At 36.0% G+C, this 13,782-nt stretch overlaps 1 protein-coding gene across 1 annotated transcript in view; it reads left to right on the top strand.

Moving 5' to 3' along the window:
• The window catches only part of Cacna2d1 (calcium voltage-gated channel auxiliary subunit alpha2delta 1), a 405,712-nt gene extending 396,163 nt beyond the window's left edge, over positions 1–9,549 (top strand). Inside the window, exons 35-38 of the mRNA XM_028776033.1 lie at positions 529–658; positions 2,578–2,687; positions 3,016–3,098; positions 9,397–9,549. Of these exons, the coding sequence (XP_028631866.1) occupies positions 529–658; positions 2,578–2,687; positions 3,016–3,098; positions 9,397–9,513 (440 nt within the window). The 3' untranslated portion in view covers positions 9,514–9,549. The remainder of the gene's footprint in view (positions 1–528; positions 659–2,577; positions 2,688–3,015; positions 3,099–9,396) is intronic.
• The last annotated feature ends 4,233 nt before the right edge of the window (positions 9,550–13,782 follow it).

Genomic DNA, 13,782 nt, shown 5'->3' on the forward strand with positions numbered 1-13,782 from the left:
AGAGAGAGACAGAGAGACAGAGAGAGAGACAGAGAGACAGAGAGAGAGACAGAGAGAGAGACAGAGAGAGAGAGACAGACAGACAGAGACTGAGAGACAGAGAGAGAGACAGAGACAGAGAGAGAGAGAGACAGAGAGAGAGAGACAGACAGAGAGAGAGACAGACAGACAGACAGAGAGAGAGGGAGAGAAAGAGGGAGAGAGAGAATGTGTGTGTGCCCACACATATGTACATGTAGGTAAATGAGAGACAGAGATCATCAAACTGATAATTTTGATACACTGAAACTTTTATTTTCTTATGATTTATAAAGTTTGTCATTCACATTGATCAGAAGTTTCTAGCCTAGATATTGATTTCTAACTCTAAACCTTTGCAGGCACTTTTTAATGACAGCCTGGCAGTTACTCAATAGTAAACTAACCTACTATAAAATGCCTTTGTGCATTAACTTTGCCCCTATGAGTAGTGATTCCAGGAAACTCGGTGTCTCCTGGTGGTGATGGTCTTTGTTTTGGCTCCCACAGTTGAGATGGAGGAAGATGACTTCACAGCCACCCTGTCTAAGCAGAGCTGTATCACAGAACAAACACAGTACTTCTTCAAGAACGATACTAAATCATTCAGTGGTTTACTGGACTGTGGAAACTGTTCCAGGTACTCTGTGTCTTTGTGTGAAGTACTCCTTGTTTGCTAAGGACAGCATTCAGGTCTGTCATAATCACAGGATATAAGGAAGATGCTCAGTGAAGTCAAAGATGAATAGTTGTTTTAAGCTGAAAATCTCGGAATACTTGGTTTTTTATAGGTCTCATAAGCTTTGATAGCCTGTAATTGTTTTAGCTACAGTTAAATGGCAGAGCCTCTGATTCTAGGCAGAATGGAGAAAATTGAATGCATTTTTATAAGCAAGGTTAGTATTAGAAATCTTATAATATAGATTTTACTTATGATAATAATTTCAATCAAATACATCTTTCATGTGCAATAATTAAGAGGGATTGTAAAAAGTTAGGGGCATCATTGTTTATATGTTTACTCTTCTCTGACATGAAGAATTGAATGTTACTTTTGATTTGAAATTGAAGTCTCTGAAGAACATATCTCCGAAGATCATGAGTAATGTTTGCATTCATAAAACATCTTTAAAATGTTTTAGAAGGTATAGAAAATACACTTGTCTATGATGGAATTGAAGAGAGAGGCAAAATGGGGGTTTTAGGAGGTCTGAGGAAACTGCTAATCTAGGTTATTGGATCCCTGAGCCACAGTTTACAAAATACAGAGAGGTATTTTAGAGATGGATCCAAGTTTTTCCAGCAGAATGTTAACAGAGCAAAGAACCCGAGGAGGTAAGGTAAGCCAAGACTCTGAAAGGACCAGGATAGGTGCTGGGAGTTGAAAATGTTAGTCTATAACAATTACGATAACTACTCTTTCTACTCCAAGGACTTAACCAGTAGACAAGGTGTGTGGGTTTGTGACTTGATTGTGTAAATTATGTTTTCAAGGAGGCAGAGTTTTTGAAGAGGAATATAAAGGCAGATACTCTGGATAAAGATCACTTTACTTAAAATTAAGTCTACAAGGCTTTAAAAATTTAGAAAATTGTGCAGCAGCATAGACCATCTGCTTTTAGAACACTCACACAGCACCGTAACTTTTTACCAATTGTCCAGTAAAAGGAGTGTGTGCACACAGAACCAGGAGGGCAGAAATTCATCTCACAGACCACTTAAAAGCACAATGTCACTAGAGTTATTCTGTGTTGTTTCCCCAGTTAAAAGGAAAAGCCAGTAAAATTCCTCTGCTTTTAAAAAAGGTAAAAAAAAATCAAGTCGTATATTTATATTTTTATATTGATTTCAAAGGAAAATGAAACAACTCAACTAACAGTGGGCATGGAGCTAAAAGCCTGGCTGCGTATCTGAGCTCTGAAAAGTCCATTTCTAAGTACGGAACCTATTTACATTTTAATTAAAGTTTTATGTCACATTTTCAAAACATTTTTTTTTCCATATTGGGTAAACAAGAAACATTTATCCACTCAGAGAAAGCGTGTTAGGAACATTGATCTACACTTTATTCTGAACTTAGTTTGATAATATGCTTTGTCCCCTTTTTTTTCTACTTTTGCTACTTGCAAAGTAAAGGATTGTTGGTATATTGCCAGGAATAAATGTCACCATCTCCTAAAAACTGAAATTTAAATACTTTTAGGAATTTGGACCGTAACTAAATAGTACTACTTTCATAATTAGGACTAACAACTTTAAATGTTTTAATACAAGATATTTTTGATATGACCTTAATTTTTAAAATATTTATGAGATGGGGTATCATGTTTTTGTTAATACAATGTGTAAAAACATGGTGATCTTCAATTTACGTGTGTGTGTGTGTGTGTGTGTGTGTGTGTGTATGTGTGTATGTGTGTATTTTTCCTGGATGGTGATTCATTTTTCAATAAATTGTTTTATCTTTCTTTGCAGTAACTAAGAATCTTAGAATGATTTCCATTCTATTTCCAAAAGATAGTTTCCCCTTAATGAGCTACTGTAACGTGTATTTTGTAGGATCTTTCATGTAGAAAAACTTATGAACACCAACTTAGTATTCATAATGGTGGAGAGCAAAGGGACATGTCCATGTGACACGCGGCTACTCATGCAAGCGGAACAGACATGTATCCTTTGACACTGGAGATGTTTGGAACAAACCACTTTAAAACAATGAATATTTAAGTCTGCCACCCTGTTCATGCTCATATAGAGAAAAATATTGCAGTTCTAATATTTTGGTTTGAAAGGCAGAACTGACCACATTATTCGGGAACTATGGGAAAATTTAATTTGGACAGTTTTTACTCTCTCAGTCCCTCATACTTCAGCTGGTTCTGTGGGTGCGAGCGAGCATTGGCATAGGTAGGTTTTGATTGCTTTTAGAAATATGTCATTGCTCTTTTGAACCGTGTGGAGAAGAAGTTACACCTGTTCCTTGACAAGTCTCCTTAGCTGATGGTCCGGATCCTTGTGACATGGTTAAGCAGCCCAGATACCGAAAAGGACCAGATGTCTGCTTTGATAACAATGTGCTGGTAAGGGTTTTTAATGCACTAAAGTCTTAATTAATAGTCATCCTCCAGAAGGAGTCTAGGAGATTTGTTTTTGTTTAATGTGGCCCTAGTAGATTTCATAGTTAACATAAAGTTAGGGGTTGCTTCTTCTGTCTTTCCTACTATGGTACTTCCAAACACAACTCCAATAAAGTTTTTAATAGTGTATATAATTATATTGAAGACTAATAATAATAATAATAACCTGTAGAAACTTAATCACTGAAAATATGTTGCCTACCTTAATTTACATTCCAATTCTGAACGTATGTTATTTGTTTTATAGTTTGTATGTAGTCATCATCTAATTAAAAACTTGTTATAAGTAGTTATTATCCAATTATTTTGTTCTACTTCTATATCAGCTTTTTCTTTTTAAGAAAATGTATTGATTTTATGTGTATGAATGTTTTGTCTTCATGTATAATCTGTTCACCACATTTGTGCCTAATGCCCAAGAAGGCCACAAGACAGCAGAGAGCCCTTGGGACTAGAGTTACATCTGTTTGTGAGCCAGCCAAGGAGCACTGGGAAACCAATCCAGATCCTAATTTTTCGTTTGCAAGTGGTTACCAATTGCAGGTAGTTTCTGGGTTAGGGATGTGGGTCTGTGTCTGTAGCATGTAGTTCCTACTTCCCCACATTAAGATCCAGGCAGACTGCACTACCAGCCCCGCCTATGTTCCCTTGGACTTGTGGAAGACACAGACACACATTAACTTATTTTTAATGGCTCAGTGGCCCAGCTCTTATAAGCCTTCTTCGGCTACTGCACCCTTCTTTTTCACTCCTAGCTCAGTAACCTAAATCTGCCCTCAACTTTAATTGCTCAGTTACCTTTAGTCCAAGCTCAGCACCCTCATCTTAGTTGCATTTATAATCTTCTGTCTGTTACCCCAGGCCCAGTCAGGAAGCAGCCAGTGGACACTCCGCATGGCTGGTGGCTCTTTCTCAATCTGAAGCAGAGCAAATCCTTTCCTCTCTCCTGTGTCTGCTAGCCTGCCTAAAGGGGCAGGGGCTGGGGGGGGGGGAGAGACGACTGGAAGTCCTGCTTATTTCTCCCAGCCATTAGCTTGCTAGCATCTTTATTGATCTATCATCAAGAAGCAGTTGAGGAACAGGAGCTTCATTGTTCACATGCAGTTTCCCAACCAAAGCATCAGAACCACCCCTACATGTGTCCACGTCTCCTTCAGCTCTGGGACCCCAGCTGGTATGCCATGCTGGCCTTATTCACGCTGCAAGAAGCTCTGTGAGCTATTAACCAACTATTTGGTTCTACTTTCTTTTATACCATTTCTAACTTTGTCACATATTAGATTTTTATTATATCCCTCAATTGTATTAATTTTTTAATCTTAAACAAAATAGAGGATTAAACCTAATGTATAGAATTAATGATGATTACTTTTTCTAAAATTTAGCTCTATTTTGACTTACTGTTTTGTACTCATAAATATACATATATTCAGCTAGATCAAATGTATAATATATATACACATGTACATGTGTATACCTGTGTATATGTATATTATATATGCAATGTATTGTATGTATACTGTATTTGCAATATCTTTGCTTCTAAAATTAATCAACTATATTCACAAATATGATTATAGTAGAAATATTAATGTTCCTATTTATTATTACTACTTTCAATGTACTACTACCCAGGTCTCTGATTTTTCTGGTTTTTTTTTCATTCATTTACTTACATACCCCAATGAATATTCAAACAAAACAAAGCATTATCTTCTTGTAATTGGTATTTTAAAGATACGTCAGAACATTCAGTGATAAATGTGTGTTTTCACAGATGTTTTGCTTAAAATATAGCAATATCACCCTTAGAAATAGCAACATGTTTTCATAGTAATATATTATGCCAATAGATATGTGAATTAAAAACAAAATATTGTTCTAAAACTACAACCAGGAGTAGAGGAGAGGAATCGGGAGTTTAAATCTGAGGAGCTGAATTTGAATTGTCTGCAACCTCATAAACGCCCAGACATGGCTTCTGGTGCCTGGGTGCCTAGAATGTCAACATCTGGGAGTAAAGATGGGCAGAAGCCCAGACTCACTGGCCAGCCAACCTTGCCAATCCTTTTCTAGTTCAGTGAGAGTCACTGTCTCAAGGAACTAAGCAGAGACTGATAGAGGAAGGCACAGGTTGCTCTACTCTCCTGTTAACCTTCATTGTTACATTCACGTGCTAAATTAGACAGACAATAGATGATTGATAGATAGATAGATAGATAGATAGATAGATAGATAGATAGATAGATAAAATTATTAATGGAATTAGATCTAAAATTGTAAGATATGGAAACCACATCTCTTTAACAACAGTTGCTCTTTTGTCTTTAAAAGTGATTCAAAATTAAAACTAAGTCCCTTTATTAAAAATTACCAAATAAGACTTTGGCACACAGAAACGAGGACTCCTGCCATTCTCTCTACCATTAAATCTATCTTTCATGTTTTCTAGAGGCCTGCTCATGTCAAACCATTTCTCAAAGAGCTGTTTAGCGACTCCAGAATACTGTCACTCATTACAGTTAATTCACTCATCAACTACCTGTTCTCATCAACATAGATTAAAGTCACAAAGATGAATTTACAACCTGATGTAAAAGTCCTGTCTTAACGAGACCATCATCTTTTGATCAAGGCACTAAACCCGTTTGATTGAGACACAGTTTAAAACAATTTGAATGCATCAGCTATTTTGGCCTGTGTGTGAAAGTATGGCTCTTGTCGTAATGATCCCTCCTGAGTATAGCCTGATGAACCAATGGGATTAGTGCAATTATTGACAGGAGTGTAGGCAACATATGGCCAACTTCCAAAAACCTCTTCTTCCTAACAATTGTTAACTGATGCTCCAGAAAGGGAGGGTCCCATGTGCTTCCCCAGTCCCCCCCTTCTCCATCCAGAGAGAAGTTAATGGGCCCAACATATGAGAGTTCTGGGTTGTGACCGAGATGCTCTGAGACAAGGAGGCATTTGTCATGTCTAACATAGGTGACACAATCACTCAATGCATAGGTTAATGAAGTTAGAATTAAAGAAAAATATTCTTTAAAAATTAAGAAAATCAATGAATATATTAGGTATATATTTCAACTAAAAGGGTAATTTTGAAGAATCTACTTCAAAATATAGATTTACCTAAATTTAAAAGTGAACCCTTATTCTTGGATGTAGTCAGCAGTTACATGTTGTCTGAAGGAAAAGCATAGTTATAATTCAGAAAAACAAAATGACAACAACATAATACTCTTAGAATATTGTTTAGAAAAGCATATTTCTATATTGTCTAAATTTTCTTTAAATTATTGTGATCTTTGGGCAATTAATTGCCCCATGTTCAGTTCAGTTGGGGAGAAAGAAGTTCACTAATACTTGTTTCATCCCATCATCCAGAAGAGACATTAGCCATTTGTATGGATGGTATTATAAAGCGAGCCTTAAAGGACATCACATGAATGCAACGGTGAACTGTAAACTATGTTTTGGATACTTCTCCTTTAATTAGTTATGTAAAGGGAGAACAAAAACAATTCCCAGTTGATGTTTTTATTAATAGGCTCTTGAGAGGTGGTCTATTAAGCAGTCTCACAAAAGCATGTTGCATATCAAAATAAATATGTATAACATTGTCATCCAGGATTTTATTGACTTTAATAGTAAGGTAAAATACAAATATGTTCTTTGCATTGTGAAAAGCTCTTCAATATCAGGTTGAGTGGTTTCATGTTGTCAGTGAGATTTCACAGTTGGCAGGCCAGAAAAAAATGCTGAAGTTTCTCCTGAAATATACCCACTTGGGGTTTAGAATTTCTTAAAAGTGTATATCATAATGTTTTCATAACAGGGACTTCTAATAACTTCTAACCTACCACTTCCCCAAGTGAAACAGACTTCTATTATCACCATATGCAGCACATGGGGATAGGAGAGAAAATAAAAACCAATGAGGAGCCAGGAAATATTTTTTCAGAGTTCATATCTAAAATGTAAAGATATGTTTTATATTGACAAGAATTTCTGTGACAGCATCCATTCTTCACTTATAAGTGAGTCGTATTTGCATCCTGGTTCTTCATTTCATCTTTATACTATATTTGAAATATTTGGTATTCATATGTATTTATAAAAAGCAATTTTTAATCCAAAATTCGAATGTAACAGCTCTCTTTGGTGGTTCCTTACCTGCATAGAAAAGTTGACTGAAGAAAAGAACAAGTGAAATAGCTGAGATGCAGGACACACTGTAGAGAAGGACAGTGTACAGATACATAAGGCAAGACAGAGGAGGAGGATAAAGGAAGAAGCAGCTACAATGGTAGCTTTGGCTCCAGACCATAGTTCAGAATGTGAATTATGTTTAGAGCATGATGAAAACTCTTCAGATGGGGGGTTGACTTCAGAAAGAGAGAAATCTCAGATTGCCTCTGAGTCTTGACCTGATCTATGCTAGAAATACTATGCAGGGATGCTAGAAGGAATCAAAAATCTTGACATTTAAGTTTTTAATCTCCATAACATAGACAAGAGAGTTGATGTTGTAAGAGTCAGAGAAGAATTAGGTTCATGTTAACCTGAAAGTTGTTTGCAAGTAAGGTAATTGAATTTTAAAGCTAATTTAAATAAACCAAAAACAAAGCAAAAACCAAAAATAAGAGGGCTGGAGAGATGACTCAGCAGTTAAAAGAACTGACTGCTCTTTCAGAAAAGCAGGATTCAATCCTCAGCACACAGCATGGCAGCTCACAACTGTCTGTAACTCCAGTTCCAGGGGATCTGACACCCTCACATGGTCACACATGCTGGCAAAACGCCAATGCACATAAAATAAAAATAAGTAATTAAAAACATATATTTTTAGTAAAAGCGACAAGAGGAAACTAAACTTTGGAATAGCTCATTATTTAGAGATCTTGAAGGGAATTAGATTCCTTCAAGGAGAGTAAGAGAAGGCCAAACACGTTTCCAGAAAAACTGGAGGCATGTTAGCCTCAGGAACATTTATTATAGCATTGGGTTCCCCTGAGATGCCAATAAGGTAGGAAGTGATTGTCTAACCAGTTAACTAATCAGAAATATCTTCCAACTCTTTACATTTAAAGGCAGCATTTAACATTTTCCTCCATACATTACTGTCTTTGTACATTACTGTCCACTTTGTGGACTACAGAGCAGCTATGGTATTACTCCAAGCACAAATCAAAGAAGAAATGCTATTTACTCAGCTGCAAGTAGAAATTTCGTCTCTGGCAGGAAAGTAATCAGATCGCCCCCAGTCTTTAAGAGTTTAGACTCTGTAATGTTGTTCTACAAAGAACACATAAATTTGTTTATCTAACCTACTTCAATCCATGGAAGATGAACCTTGGAACAATGAATTCTTTTTGGTTTTGTTGTTTTGTTTTGTTTATGAGGAAAGGTTTCATAGCTCTGGATGTCCTGAAACTCAGTCTGTAGATCAAGCTGGTCTTGAATTCAGAGATTCACCTCCATCTGCTTCACCAGTACTGGGATTAAAGGCAGGAGGCACTACCACTGCTGGCTTGGATCAATAAATTCTAAAAGATGTTTATGAGAATGAGTGAACATGACTCTTTATTAAATTCAGTACAGTAGGAGGAATGTTAAACTGTGGAAAATGTTGTAGAATATGGAACCTGGAAATGAAAGGTATAGCATGACTGGGTTTTTAGGGATCCATTTGAGCCACTACTGCACAGTGAAGAATCCAGTAGGTACTTTCTAGGCACTTGCTGGGGTACTCCATGGCTCTGTGTATAAGTGTGACATCTTTTCAGCTTACTTCTTTGTTTGGACTATATGTTTTCAAAATTTCCATGAATTGCTTCAATGTCAAATATGTTATTTTTCATTTTACTAAAATTCCTAAAGTCAAGGTGCTCCATGTAGCATATAAATTCACCTCTAAATGTCAGAAACATGGAAAATGGATTTTTATTTCTTGTTTTTATCAATATAAAAGATTCTTTTTATCATGGCAGTGAAGTTTTCAGTTAGTAATTTGTTTATCCAAAAAACCTCATTATTATTAGCTTTCTTCGGCATTATTAGAATTTCAAACATTTGAAAATGGTGCTAGGGCAGAGACCACTGTAAAGCAATCTCTACACAGTGAAGTCTAGGTCAATAGTGCTTCAGTCTCATGTAGAACAATTAATCTGAAAGCTGCTTTGTTCCATATTTATTCCAGATAGCAATACTATTTATTTGTTTTCATTCCTAACAGGAGGATTATACCGACTGTGGTGGTGTTTCTGGATTAAATCCTTCCTTATGGTCAATCTTTGGACTCCAATTTATACTCCTTTGGCTGGTATCTGGCAGCAGACACTACCTATTGTGACCTTCTAAACCCCAGATCTGCAACTAAATTCCAAGCCCTGCCAAAACATGAGCTCTCAGTTACATTAACGTTGAAGAAGTGATACAGATACACAGATACATAAGAAGTGATACAGAACCTTCGCTGGGCCTGTACCTTGAGTAACTGTTAAGACTTCGATTCTTGATCATCTCGCTGGCTGCATGGCAGGGTGTCGGAAACTGAAACTTGTGTGAATATGCTGCATCATCTATGTCTAACATCAAAGCAAAACTCTACTTGTTCTCTGTGGGAGGTTTGGGAGTTCACTGTTACGGTGTTGGAGATTACGTGTAAAAGGTTCCCCCACGCAGGCCTTATGAAAAGAAGTGGTCTTGACTTTGACCTAGCGTTTCAACTTGCTGCAGTTTTACCAAGAAGAAGAAAAAAAGAAAACCCTAGTGAGGGCCAATGATATTTTTGCCTTCACTTATTTGCTGTTCAAAAGTAATTCCTGCTGTGAGTAGTTATTAAACAGAGAGAGAGGGAGGGAGAAAATACATTGGTTTAAACTGATGAAATGCAAACTAATGGCTAATTTTCTACCAAAAAAAAAATTGCCATGAATAAAATGCCTTATATAAGAATGACTTCTCTGCCAAAAAAAAACAAAAAAAACAAAAACAAAAAACCACAACTGTGACCAGTTGAATTTGGGTAAGGTATGAAGTGCTGGTTTGAAACCAAGGAAGGAAGAAATAAGCTAAAGGGGCTTGTGGGTGAAATTGGAATTCGTGATACATTTCCTCATAAATGTATACCCTTAACTGCGTGATGTAATGTCCCTCTTGTTCACAGTAAAGTCATGTAGTGCTAGCCAGATATTTAACATGCTCTAAGAGAAGCTTGTGGGGGGAGGGGAAATGTTTTCCTTGTGGTTAATGAACTTGGGTTGCCAAGGGTATTTTGCATGATGCTGCTGCTCTTTTACCTTTCTGGTTTGTTTTCTTCTTCCTGTAGAGTATAGTCCATTGACAAGTTAACTGGGTGACATTATTGTCATGTAAGAATCTGAATCTTGCAGTGTACATGCACTTAAGTCATCCTTAACATGTTGTTAAACTACTCTGAATATACTGTGCAATGTAAACGCCGAACGGCTGGGTTAGGCAGACGGCGAAATGAGAATTCATGGATTTTATACAGACTCATGCTTTTGCCTGAAAAACCTATGTACAGATATTTTAAGTACATAAATCAGATTTAACACATTTATTTTTTGAAAGGTACATATACGTTCTCAATGAAAATTTATCCTAGGTTTCCTCTTTGTTCGTTTCAATAGTAGCATGTACAATCTAAAAACTGCTGCTCTTGCTGCTTCTGTCCCTCCATTTTGGTATGATCATATGACCAAATTTCTAATACAACTTCATGAGGGTTTTTACATTAACCTGAACAAATAGGAAACCTTGAATTTATGTATATGCACATGAACACTTGATTGTGAATAATAAAATTTGTTTTTATACAGCCTCCTTGGTGAAAGCATTAGTGTAGTAGATCAGAAATTCCATTATAGATTAATATGGTAGCAAAACTTTATTTATGCTTCTAAAAATTATTTTCAGGAATAAACAGTATTTGAAGAATGGATAAAAACAATGAATGTGTCTAGGGAGAGTAATTTTACTGTAAGCTGAAAGTATACATATATTTTTTATGGTAAATGAAATTTTCTTTTCTTTTTAGTTAAACATGCCAAGTATTGGTGTGTGCACTTGCTGGAAATTTTCATATATATATATCATTTTTCCCTCTGAGTTATTTATATCCTCCAGCATACTTTAATATGCTCTACATATCAACATTGCAGTCAACCCTTTACCATAGTTTATTGTTTTGTTTATAGCTTTGCATCCACTGTAACCCCTTCCTACCATCATGCTATCCTAAGTAACATTTGTGTACATTTCGTAAGTTAATATGTCACTTTAGCTCAAAAGGGAGGGAAGGGCAATCGGATTCACTCTGCCAACAATTGTCCTAAGAAATGACATCAGTCACCACTTCTAATACGTTGTCATTTTTTAATCTATTCATAACTTCTGTTCACATTTTAGAAAAGAAGGTGGAAAGGTAGAGGAAATATGTTTAAGTCATGCTGTTTGTTAATTACTTCAAATTCAAACGTATTATTATCTCTAGCTAGACTATTTTAAATCATGTTGGGGAAGGGAACTGCTAGTTTGTACATATAAGTGATACACATAAAAAAAATTGAATAGCTTCTGGCAAACAACAACCTACCTTAAATTATGTTTAAAGTGTATTGACTATGTATTTCATGGCTAATGTCACTTACAGAGTGTATTAACACCAATGAAATTATTGCTGTATGAATCACTGTTGAACTTGGCATCTCTTGGTAGAGCGCTGTTTGGTTTCAGTTCTACATCATTACAATTATACACATAGTAACAAATTGGGCACAAACACACCCTCTGACTAAAATTTGCTTTGATGACAGATACGAATATTTGTGCTTTCACCTATTTTTTAATGACAATAACACTCATCTCATCAAAATTACCATATTAAAATTCACATTTTTCTGCAAATTCTGTTGACAAAAAAAGTATAGTTTGCTATTTCCAGAAATAAACCTATATAAATGATGGTTTTAAAAAGCTTTTAAACTGTTTTCACTTAGTTAATTGTTGCTCTACTCATGTAGCTCACTGCACTTTGTCACGTAAACAAAGTCAAAACAAGTCCTGCATTGGTGTTGAGTAGCAGAAAAGAATTTTTGCATAAATGGTTTCATCTTTTCTTCATTTGAACAACCAGCATTACTGCCAAACACCAATCGTGGTCCACATTTGTACCAGGTTTTTAACATGACATAGTTTGCAAGTTTGATTGAAGAGATTTTTAGGTCCTGGGCCTACAAGATTTTAGTATGGTCTTTTTTCATGTTTCTAATGCTTGGAGCATTGTTGCTTACCTTGGGAAACACAGCATTGCCGCCATTTGTAAGTTTTCTTATATATAATATTCCTTTTATTAACTGTAAAACTGGCCTTATGGGGTTCAAATAGGCAGTATCCCTTTTAAGTGACCTTTGCAACCCAAGTGTTACTTGCTTATTTGATGCTCTCTTGTACTTTGTATCTCATTTGAACGCCTGTCTTGGAGTCACCAAAGCTTAAATTCTACATCTTAACTTAAAACTAAAGGCATAGAGTCTAACCTAGTGAGACACAATGGATTTTGTGATTTTTTCCCACTTGCCCCAAATTCCAAATATTTTATCACTAGCTGGAACTTGCGTTGTTTACCAGGGCAGAATGTTGGTATTGTCAACATTCAGTGTACATTTCTGTACAAAACAAGTCACTAAAACAGAACTATTAGGTGATGAAAATGTCCAGAATTTTGCAGAAATAGATAGCTGTTACCGGTGTTTTCATCTACCTTGTTTCTAGTTCACATAAAAAAGAACCATGGAAATTCCACTGAGACTCTTGGCATGCTGTCCTGTGTAGATGCCAACTGAGTTTCCAATGTGACCTGGCCAAGCTGTCCTTTCCTTGTGTGGTATGACTGTGGGATCATGTTTTAGGGATTGTTTTCATGAAATGCTCATTGTGCATCAAGCAAAATGCCAAGTGGCTTTTGTGAACAACAGATTTTTTTTTCCTCCCCTTATTATGGTCTCTGGACACTTTTGTGGAAATTAACTAGTCGGATGAACACATTTTGTAAAAATTTGTATAATACTGTTATAAAAATATTTATAATCCCAGAAAATGTTGTGTTAAATCTTGTGCAAAAACAGTATATTCAGAATAAAAGTTTATCATTGAAAGTCACCACACAGTTTGGGTTTTTGCCTTTTTTAAAGATCCAGTTGAAGGAGATAATAGGCTATCATACATATGTTTTTAAAAAGCAGGTCTCTTGTCTGGATGAAGAGAATTCTGGATTGCAGAAATAAAATTTGGTTTCAGAAGTATGCTTTGACACTCACAGACCTCAACTCACCCATGAATACATTGATGACAATTTTTCATCAGACCTTCCTTGCCTGTGCATTCTCCTCTGAGACTTTGAAGAGTTTAATACACTTAATAAGTAAGACAATTTTCTAGAGGGAGAAAACAGTGGTTCTGGATGTGTTTAAAGACCTTGGAGCGAACAATGCATCTGACATGTACATATCTTTGGTAGACCTTAAATAAACACATTTCTCCAAATTATTGGCAAATCATAGACATGGGATTAAAATACCATGCAAAGTACCATGCA

Source organism: Grammomys surdaster, unplaced genomic scaffold (assembly GCF_004785775.1).
Source record: "Grammomys surdaster isolate TR1022 unplaced genomic scaffold, NIH_TR_1.0 264, whole genome shotgun sequence".
Lineage (NCBI taxonomy): Eukaryota > Metazoa > Chordata > Mammalia > Rodentia > Muridae > Grammomys > Grammomys surdaster.